We start from the raw sequence: 10,516 nt of genomic DNA, 5'->3' as shown, positions 1-10,516 counted from the left end.
AGTTTTACGTCAACAGCCGGCGATTGACGGGTTCCCGAGAGTTGAGGCGAGCAGGAAACTGCGGCGGGCCGAGCTCAGGGATGGCATGCTCAAAACTCCGAAGAGCGCAGCGTCAGGGGTCACCAATTTATGGTTTTACGTCGGGCCCTAGACGACGGCTACTTTGGCCAACCGGACAACGAAGAAGTTGTGACCAAAGAGAGTGATTTTATTTCTTGCGCATGCGTTTGTAGAATGACGTAATTGAGTGAGTCGGGTCGCTACAATGGTAGTCGTGGGACTTGGTGTTTCCCACGAACACCAACTGGCAGTTTGGCACGAACCCATCCTTTGAACCAGCGTGCAGGATGATGAGGCGCTGTCCCTTTCCAGAAGGAGCTTCAGAGGGTTGCTGAGCACCGGCAGGAACACCACGATCATACCATTTCCTGGACACAGTATGATGGGCGTTCACCCATGTTTCGTCAAGGTAAACAATGGGCTTACCGGCTCCACGCGCCTCTCTGATCTCCCTCAGGTAGCGACACCGCCAAGCGACGATGTCATTACGCTCCATCATCAGCTTCGTGTTGCCCTCCGTCTTGCCATAGCGGAATCCAACAGAACGCAGTGTTTTCCAAAAGGTGGTGCGTCCCATATCCGGAAACTCAGCTATGTCCTCCTTGCAGAGAGCCAACACTTTGTCGACGGTGGGGTGCTCTTTCTTCGAATTGAAAGAGTGAACCTTACTCTTGATGAGACCATTCAAAAAGTCGTCAACAATAATTTGTCGGCGACCTCGAGTCTCACAGTCGTCACCAGAAGCTCCGTCGTCCTGCAGCTGTGTAGCGTCGTCAGGCACAGGAGACGCAGCAGCAACTATCCTTTTGATGGTGGAAACCCCCACTCCAGTTGCTTTCGACGCCCTTTTCCTGGCCTCACGTACGAGATATCGACGTCTCTCACGCCTCTCCATTTCAAAGAAATCGAGAACGCGCAACACAATGGACCTCTCTCCAGGAGAATAAATTTTCCTGCCTGGCATGACGACGTTTGGAAACAAACGCGAGAGGGAGAACATCGACATTCGCTACAGCAGCAGCTACAAGAAAAACGAAGTCTTCTTCCCGCATGCTTTCATTTTCCAGCACGTGCTCCGTACGCGCGCCCCCGCGGACTATGTACAGAGTACAAAGTAGACATGCAAATTTCCTGGTTTCCGAAGAATTTTCGAATTTCGCGGTACTGCACCAAGTACGATAAAACCACACAAATCGCCAAATACGGGAGCTCCGCGGAGCCAGGGCCCATCTTTTTATGAATGGACTGTAGAGAGGTTCTGCAAAACGAAAATGTGTACGAACTTTCGCTCTACGTCATGAAGTGAAAAACTTTGCACGAACTTTCGCAACTTTGGACGCGAAACTTGCAGGGAACGCGAAATGAACTTTCGTGGGAAGTTTCGTGAGATCGGGTCATGCCGTACGTGAACTTGGCACATGCAAACTGCGAACATGTGCGAAACACAAAGTTCGTGCGAAAATTCGTACACAATTTCACACAAGGCCCGTCGCGAAACTTCGTTCGAACTGCCGGATGGATAATCACACTTCCATGTATTTTTAGTTAAATCATGCACTTGCGTTGTTGTGGCATCTTTTTCGTCCGCATTCACTGGTTTCTTTGTTTCTATGTGTATCTGTATCTGTTTGTCTACAGGCTGCCGATAAGCCACGCTGTGCTGCACAATGCATACACTTAGCTAGTAAGAGAGGAGTGGTGTCTTGCTTTCTGAAACACGCCGATATGGCTTGCCAGTTGCATGTGCAAGAGCAGGGGATTATTCTGCCTGTATTTACGCTGTGTTCAAGTCAAATACATTGTCAATTGAACATGTGCTAGGCTATCCTTTTCACGCTGCAGATGTGTACTACTTAACTGCGATATTGTACTTTGGTACTGTGTAGAGATACTCTTGTTCCTCGTAGAAAGCAGGCACTGCGGAATAGTGTTCTGATGGGGATGTGTTTGCAGCATGTCTTTTACGGTAGGCTTGGCTGAACGACAGTTTTCGTGTTTAATCTCAGTTGGATACTGTGCTGTCTGATCGTGTGATTTTCAGAGAATCTACCTGATACCAGCAAGGCACACGATCACTTGAAGCAATTTGTTGGCATGCTGAAGAACCGCAATCTCTACGACGGCCTCGTCAACTGTACGAACATGGAGAAAGGATGCGAGTCTGTTCGCAAGGCAGTGGTACGTGTGTGTGTGGTGTGTGTGTGTGTGTACGTGCGTGTGTTTCGAGTGAGTGTGTGCGTATTTCGTATTGTGTACGCATATATTCTCGCACTGTCAATACTTTTGGTGTGTGTCAATGGCATTCACTTCTCCTTCTGCTCATGGTACCTGCCGTGCGAACCTGAACCCCATTTTTTCTATCTCCCTTCCTCCTCCTCCTCCTCTCTCTCCCTCTCTCTCTCTCCCTCTCTCTCTCTCTCTCTCTCTCTCTCTCTCTCTCTCTCTCTCTCTCTCTCTCTCTCTCTCTCTCTCTCTCTCTCTCTCTCTCTCTCTCTCTCTCCGTCTTTCCCGCTCTCCATTGCAGCTCGGTGTGTCCAAGGAAGTGCAGGAAATCAATGTGAAGGCAGTCATAGTACCAACGCTGAAAGCACTATTGGATCGTGCCGCTCCTCTGCTGGTGGACTCCGGTTTCGTGTCTCTCCTGCTGCGGCGGGTTGCAAGTGACGTTGACTTTGCCATGAATGACGACAGCGACTCCGACAGCAGCGAGGACAGTGATGAGGAGAGTGACAATGGTGGCGCTGGCAGGGGAGGCATGGCTCGCCGTCGCGGTGCACCACAGCGGCGCAGTAAGCGCAAAGACTCGGTATGTGGATAAGTGCAGTCCAGTTACGTAAATGTACGCGCTGTCCATGTTGAATACAGCTGTTTCACTCAATGAACAGAAATTATGATGTTCCATGGACTATTCGTGAACTACTACGTTGTAGACGATTGTTGTTGCACTGGTTTAGTTTTGGAGGTCGCTGTACAATGAGAGAAGCAAAATGCCGGCTGATAAAGGATGGCATTGACATGTGTGTGTGTGTCTCTCTCTCTCTCTCTCTCTCTCTCTCTCTCTCTCTCTCTCTCTCTCTCTCTCTCTCTCTCTCTCTCTCTCTCTCTCTCTCCGTCCGTCCGTCCGTCCGTCCGTCCGTCCGTCCGTCCGTCTGTCTGTCTGTATCATACATGGTGTGTCGGTGTGTGTGTGTGGCTGTGCATGCCGTATTCCAGGCTCAAAGTGGACAGCTGCCGTTGGCTTGCAAACGGGGACTCCAGCTGGTCATGGTGAGTTGCGGTGGTGAAGAGGTTACAGCACTTTTGAGTAGGCTTCCATTTTTGTTTCACTGCATTTTCTTTTTAACCCTTTATCATCTGCCTGCAGACTTTTGATCATATATGACTGTTTACTGAAACCTTCGTAACTCCATCATTTCTTATGCAAATTCAACAATCGAAGGGTCCCCGTAGTAACTCCAATCTCTCCAATGCAACAACCGCCGAAGAGCTACGATGTCGGACTCCAGAGATATCGTGCGCCGTATTCTTATTGCAAATTCAAATTTTTGATCGATGCTCTTCGCCATTTTGGGGGAAATCTCTTTTCGCGTTCTCTTTGAGCGACTGATCACATGATACCTACTGGAGTGTTAACGTCATTGGACTCTCTTCTATTTAGTAGCTGTGTGATTCGTAAATATGCATGCAGCTCCTCTCACAGTGATTGTGTCCACGGATTCTTCTTCTCTTCAGGCATTCTCCGTCCAGTACCCGGTGCTGTTTCAAATGCAGGAGGTTTATGAGCAGCTCCTGTCGTTTCTGAAGCATGACTCGCCATTTGTTGGTAAGTTATAGTGTGTGTGTGTGTGTGTGTGTGTGTGTGTGTGTGTGTGTTGGGGGGGGGGGGGGGGAGTATGGGTGGTGGTCCTGTGGACCTACAACAGCTAACAGGTGGAGCACCTCCAACATTCACCTCCACCAACTACGCAAATAATTACAAGAATGTGTGAGACGGCAATGCAAGTCTGTATGTACAGTAGCAGGAGACTAGGAACGTTGCAGCGCGTACAGGTCCATTGGTGTGAATGCGTGTATGCAGTTCTTGTGTAATCATAGTGTGCATGCGAGGGCAGTGCACCTCCCAAAAAGAGAGAGAAAGAGAACAATGGCCGTGGCAAGGCTAAAGATGGGCAATATGTTACATCAAGAGAGCTGTGTACAGGTAGGGAAGGAAAACAGAATCGGCATCCACTCGGCAAAGAATAGACAGAATGTATGTGGGTGTCCTGTGTTGTCTTTGTGTGTGTTTTGTAGTTGAGTCTGCATTATTCATTCTGATGAGCGTCGGTGGTGACGTGGAGAAAGCCTACCCAAGCATCGCATCGTAAGTGAAGTACTTGCAAATAGGAACCAGTACATGTGCCCGAAATCGTTTGAGGTATGGAGACTGCATGGCATTCAGCACTACATGCGTTTCTGTGTGCATTTGTGCCGATGTGGCTTGCAGCAACTGGACTTTGAAAGTACATGTACACATACCTCCGTACACTGGCACTGTTTTGTTGGACAGATTTTTGAGGCAGTTGTGGAGCAATGCTTGGTTGTGCTTGTGTCATGGAGGTATCATCTAGGTATAACCTCAGGCATTGCTCTATGAAATCCAGCCGCAACACTGAAGTATGCGCCGGTTGTTGCGCAGCCCTAGACCTGCGAACACTGGGCTGCGAAATGGTGCAAGGCGCACACTTGAGTGAAGCGACTGGATTTCATTGAGCAGCACTGTAGTTTACATGTGCAGTATGACTTGGGAGTGGACCATTCATGCACTCGCTTGTCATCCTGACGTGCTGTAGTTCACTGTGTTGTTTTGGAACTGGATAGTGGCATTCTTGTGTTGTTGATTCAAATACTTCGAAGTATTTTTGTATGAAACAAATCGGTTTTGATTGCGAGATGTCCAGAGGGTTAATCATTGTTGCTGCTGCTGCTACTGCTGCTGCTGCTGCTGTTGTTGTTGCTCATGCCCACCCGGTGTAGATGCCTTGGTCCGATCTTGAAGCAGCTGGCAATCAAAGGCACTCCCAGGCAGGCAAAGTTCTCGCTCCGCTGCCTGCAGAAACTCCTCAGCAATTCCAGCGCGCTGATAGATCAGGTGTTACAGGTACGTGACTGACTCAGGACCATTTTCCTGTCCTCCTCTTCCATGTACTCAATGATTCTTAGAGCTCTTGCACAACGAGTGGTGTCTTGTTGAGAGAAATCATGACGACACCTCCACGTGTAGCTGGTATCATGTACACTATTGCTCACTGGAATGCCGACCACTCAATCGAGATCTGTGTAATCAAGAGTACATAACCCCCCCCCCCCAGAGTGTGCAACGCCTGATCCAACTCTGCATAGGGTCTTGGTCGAGCGGAATCGGATCTTTGCGTCATAATACCGTACACATCTGAGGGGAACCCGGGGAGTCGCGGGTACTCTTGGATCAAAAACAATGGTACCCTGCCTCGAGACTGGCCTTGCGCTGGTGTGGAGTGTACGCATGACATCAAGAAGATCCGATTCCGCTCGACCAAGACCCTATCCAGAGCTGGATCGGCGTTGCACACTCTGGGGGGTTATGTACTCTTAGTGTACTGCGTTGCATGCGGGATGTGTGAACTAAGCCAAGCTGGGTTGCACAGCCGCAGGGTGTCAAGGGCTGCTTCACTCTACTTGCTGCGCTGAAACAGCTGGTCAATGGTCGGATCTAACTGGCCAGTGCTGCAGTTGCCGTTCCCAGTACATAGTATACATGTACTTGGCCCGCGTCAGCGATATTGTCGCTTATCTTTCAGCTTTGTTTATATGTCGCCAATGCTTACTTGGCAGCCCATTTCATCCCAATTTTGGTTAGCAAGTTAGTTTGCTAGTACGTGAAAGGTCTAGCTAGAGTTCGAGTGGATTTCAAGAGCGACAGGTGGGCGATTCTGATTGATACAGCGCCGCATCAAAATAGATTATCTTTTTACGCCGTGCAGGCAAGAGCAGCGTAAGCCACAAGAAAGTAATCGGCTACTCGGAATCAGCTCCATTTTGCTGAACGGCCAAGATCGCTCGCCTCAGGGATCGTTCATCAAGCTGAGATCGCAGCTCCCTTACCTCCAGCTCAACGCTCGGAGTATCCAGCGCATCGTGGAGATTTGCAAGTACTGTACGCGTAGTCGTCGTTCAAAATAAAATCTTGCAAAGAACGGCGTCTGATTTGAACCATACAGGCTGTCGTGCTGCCCACGCGAATTCCTATAGAGAAGGCGACCGTCACGATCGACTTCTCTTTAGAAAATAGCCAGGCAGCGGAGAGGAAGAGAGATGAGCTTGCAAAAGCAAGAGAGTCGATCCCGAGCAAAAATATTTGTCGCCAGCGACGAGAGCAGCGACAAGGAGGACCGAAAAAAGTAGGAACCCTTCCTTGGACAATAAATTCCTCGCAGCTAGTTGTCATTCTATACCTTACCGTCCATTGTACCAAGTTTTATCACTTCAGATGCACGCGTTCATGTCCAAAGTCTAAGTTCAAATTGTCGAAAGATAAGCGACAATATTGCTGACGCGGACCAAGTAGTGACTTGCAATGATACCTGCTTCGAAGGCTGTGCTCTCGCAGTTCTACTCTCGTGCAATTTACACTTGTCTGTAACTCTACGACTGTGCAGATCCTGGCTTGTTTGCTTCTTTGCCAATGCATGCGGTGCTTTTGCGAGTGCTGTTAGTAGGGCTCCATGCACATGAATCTCAGTAGTCAGTGCACTGTACATGTCTTTGTGATTTGGTGTTCTGCTGCTGGCATTTAGAATTATGTGAAGGACCTGAGTTACGACAAGGACAATCTGCTGACAGTAATCACTGGCCTGGGCCATGTCGCCCTGCTGGCCCCTACCTTGTTTGCTCCGCACCAGAAGACTGTCATTCGCAACTTCCTTGTCAAGCATCTCCTGGTCAAAGACAGAGTGAGTTTTGGCGCGAGTCGCACGCCTACTACTATAGATCGGTTTCACGTCTATCACTGTGACACATGACCATACAGGGCAGCCATGTTGGTTCCAACTCCACTCAACCCTTGCATCTATGGGTCACATGATGTCGGCCGTGTTGGTTCCTCTGTCCACACTGTCCACATGACATGATCACTTTCTACACAAGTTTAGTCACATGACTAGGGATGTGAACACCACTCTATACGGTTTCTGCTCCTTTGTTCAGTGTTGTTGCTATGGGATGGCTGATACCAGCCCAGGGTACCACTTGTGACTTGATGCTGCTTGCCAATACGTTTTTGCTGTGCAATTTATACCGGCCACAAGCTTTTTCTTGCGGCTGTGCAATGTTTCTTTGTGGCCCCTTTGGGATGTGTGTGTGTGAGCAGTCGCATTTGCGTGATAGCATGCATACCAACTTGCTCTGATGGTACTTCTGTCTTTCTTGTTTGTGTGTGTGAAACCTGCCGTACCATGTGCTTACAGGAAGGCAGGGGCTTCAGAGAAAAGGACCCGGAGTGGTCCGACGACAACCGTGTATCCAGAGAAACCTTCCTCAAGGTCAGACCAATAGAGATTACCAGTAGTCAGTCGCTGGTCATCAGCCACGGGACTCGCCACTACTTTGCAGCATTTCTCAAATTGAAATTTTGAATCAGGATTTTTTCTGATGTGAAGTCTTTGAAGAATAGATGTCTACTAGTCCTACATGTACGATACTGGTGTCAATTCTTGTCTATTTTCTTGTAACTGCACAGATATCATCCCTGAAGTTACTCGTACGTTGGCTATCCGCATTGCCAGCAGAGGAGGAAGCATCATCAAGTGCCCCCGTCCTGAGATTGCTGCACTGCATGCTACAGAATGAGGGTGATCTCAACGCACACGGAAAGACAGTGTATGCTACATATGTGTGTCCGTCCGTCTGTCTGTCTGTGGCAAATATGTGTGTCAAATATATGTGTGTGTGTGTGTGTGTGTCTGTCTGTCTATCTGCCCATCTGTCTGTGGGTGGGTGCTTGTGTGTGTTCGTACCTGTGCCGTGTGTGTGTGTGTATGTGTGTGTATGTGTGTGTGTGTGTGTGTGTGTGTGTGTGTGTGTGTGTGTGTGTGTATGTATGTGTGTGTGTGTGTGTGTGTGTGTATGTGTGTGTGTGTGTGTGTGTGTGTGTGTGTGTGTGTGTATGTGTGTGTGTGTGTGTATGTGTGTGTATGTGTGTGTATGTGTGTGTGTGTGTGTGTGTGTGTGTGTGTGTGTGTGTGTGTGTGTGTGTGTGTGTAGGTCTCTACGTTTTAAAAGTGTTCTGTGTGAAGTGTATGGTTGAGTGGGTGAGCTCAACTGAGTTGTGTCTTTCACTTTGAAGCCACTTGGTCACGTGCCTGAAACCAACACATGTGCTGTACAAGAATGTGTTTGGGTATATGTTCAGTGTCATGCTGCACCATCCATGCTCCTGGAACTATGCTATGTACGATTGGTGTGGTTCTACATATACACGGGCAACAGAGTCTATTTGATTGTATCAGTGTTGTTTGTTGTTGGCCGTGTGCAGGGCTTGGGAGAAGTCTCGGTTACGCCTATGTGCCGCCTGCTGTCTGCTCAAAGTAGCCTCAATGGAGCGATTTTGTACGCAAGTGGATTCTGACATGTTCCTTGACCTTTCACTCATGGTCCAGGTATGCTGCTGCTGTTGAGAGAGAACTTTTCACTTTCCCTTCTTTTGCCATGCTCTCCCAAATACCAGTCGTCTATGTGTAGTACACATGCCATGCTCGTGTTTCTCTCTCTCCTTTCTCCCTATTCTTGTCTCTCTTCTCTCTCTCTTTATTTCTCTATCTATCTCTCTCCCCTCTTTCTCCTCTTGTTAATGATGCTTTTTGTCTATTTTATTGTCCAGGATTCTTGCCTGCAAGTTCGGACTTCTTTCACTAACAAGCTACAGAAATGGTTATCACGAATGGTTCTTCCCGTCTCCTATCTCAGCATGCTGGCTCTTGCTGCACCAGACCCGGTCAAGGATCAAAAGAACCGGGTACGTGACAGACCTGCCCGGTCCCTGGGCTCCTATCCTCCCTAAAAATTACGTTGTAGGAACGTGGGAGTAGGTCTGCTGGTACTGACCACCTTTGGCCCATGCACTAGTACGTATATACAAATTGAACCGGGAACATTCACGCTTTACCCCAGGAGTAAAGTCACGCATCATAGATAAACTACTTTTGTCAAGAACTCCAGCGTCAAAGTGTGAGGTGTTTCTAAGTGCCCCTTGTGTGCAGTGGAAATACAGTAAACCTGGTGTAAGCGACCTCTGGGTTTAGCGACCACCTGCTCTTAACGACTGTCTTTCCATGCACCGACAGTTCTACGCAGACACTGTGGGACCTGGTTCTAAAGACCACCTGGCTTTAACGACCGCTTTTGCTTGCACCGTAGGGTGGACGCTTAAACCAGGTTTTACTGTACGTGGAAATATGCTCGGACTTCGTTGGATTTGGTCTGGCACACCGTGCCAACTTTCACCAGGCCGCAGTTGCCAAATTGGAGTTGTATGTTGTGCACTTTAGAAGGGCGCAGTGCAGCAAGTGCCACCCCGGAGTAACATTATGGGTATGTTTATGTCACGGACTTGTGTTCTGGGTGTGCAACAATACGCCCTATGTTGAATGCTCTCTGTCCACTGCCCTTGTCTACTGTCCACTACCCTTGTAGATGAGACACAGCCTGAATCAGAGCATAGCGTCACGCAGAGATCTTGTCAAAACCAACACATCACTGGCTGGTAAGCAGTTATACTAGTACAGTAAATATTGGTTATAACGTGCCCTTCTGATTTTTCACATTTTATCACTATAACCGGTATATCACTACAGGCGATTTTCAACTGCGCGCGTCATACATACACATTATACACATGTGGGTACTCGATCGCGCTAATGTAGCGTACTGATACGTGATGGATGCTACAGCACCTTCTCCAGTCTAGAGTGAAGAACTTCTTGGCCCAAAGGCATCATCCAGGAAGCACCAGACCAGAATACCCTATGAAAACACACATGTGGCTCCAAATCGAGACATCAATGCCTCACACTCGTGTGTTGCTATCACTATAGACGATAATTTTTCTGCACAAAGAGGTGTTTTGAATGGTGATTCTGTATCCTTATAGCCGATTTATCGCTATATAAGATACATTGGTTATAATGATAATTTGACTGGCTTTTTCTGGTTTTGCTTTTGATATTTTCATTTTGTATCAATATAGCCGGTTTATCACTATGTCCGATGACTTTATAACCGATATCCACTGTACCTCAAGTAGTAGTGATGCATTCTGCATTTGTAGGTGTGAGGATGGGTGTGTGGGTGGGGGGGGGGGGGGGGGGCACTTTCCGTCTGTTTATCGTTCATAGTAGTAACGTTGTACTGCATTTGATGTGTGTATGTGTGTGTGTTTGTG

At 48.2% G+C, this 10,516-nt stretch overlaps 1 protein-coding gene across 1 annotated transcript in view; it reads left to right on the top strand.

The window, feature by feature from the left end:
• Positions 1 to 10,516, top strand: part of LOC135817867 (sister chromatid cohesion protein PDS5 homolog A-like) — a 57,041-nt gene that overhangs the window by 30,131 nt on the left and 16,394 nt on the right. Inside the window, exons 16-28 of the mRNA XM_065331149.1 lie at positions 1,699 to 1,744; positions 2,102 to 2,238; positions 2,585 to 2,866; positions 3,274 to 3,327; positions 3,793 to 3,883; positions 4,354 to 4,423; positions 5,077 to 5,200; positions 6,876 to 7,031; positions 7,545 to 7,619; positions 7,817 to 7,956; positions 8,612 to 8,735; positions 8,957 to 9,091; positions 9,769 to 9,838. Of these exons, the coding sequence (XP_065187221.1) occupies positions 1,699 to 1,744; positions 2,102 to 2,238; positions 2,585 to 2,866; positions 3,274 to 3,327; positions 3,793 to 3,883; positions 4,354 to 4,423; positions 5,077 to 5,200; positions 6,876 to 7,031; positions 7,545 to 7,619; positions 7,817 to 7,956; positions 8,612 to 8,735; positions 8,957 to 9,091; positions 9,769 to 9,838 (1,504 nt within the window). The remainder of the gene's footprint in view (positions 1 to 1,698; positions 1,745 to 2,101; positions 2,239 to 2,584; positions 2,867 to 3,273; positions 3,328 to 3,792; positions 3,884 to 4,353; positions 4,424 to 5,076; positions 5,201 to 6,875; positions 7,032 to 7,544; positions 7,620 to 7,816; positions 7,957 to 8,611; positions 8,736 to 8,956; positions 9,092 to 9,768; positions 9,839 to 10,516) is intronic.

Source organism: Sycon ciliatum, chromosome 5 (assembly GCF_964019385.1).
Source record: "Sycon ciliatum chromosome 5, ocSycCili1.1, whole genome shotgun sequence".
NCBI lineage: Eukaryota > Metazoa > Porifera > Calcarea > Leucosolenida > Sycettidae > Sycon > Sycon ciliatum.
This window is presented reverse-complemented; position numbering and strand designations above follow the sequence as displayed.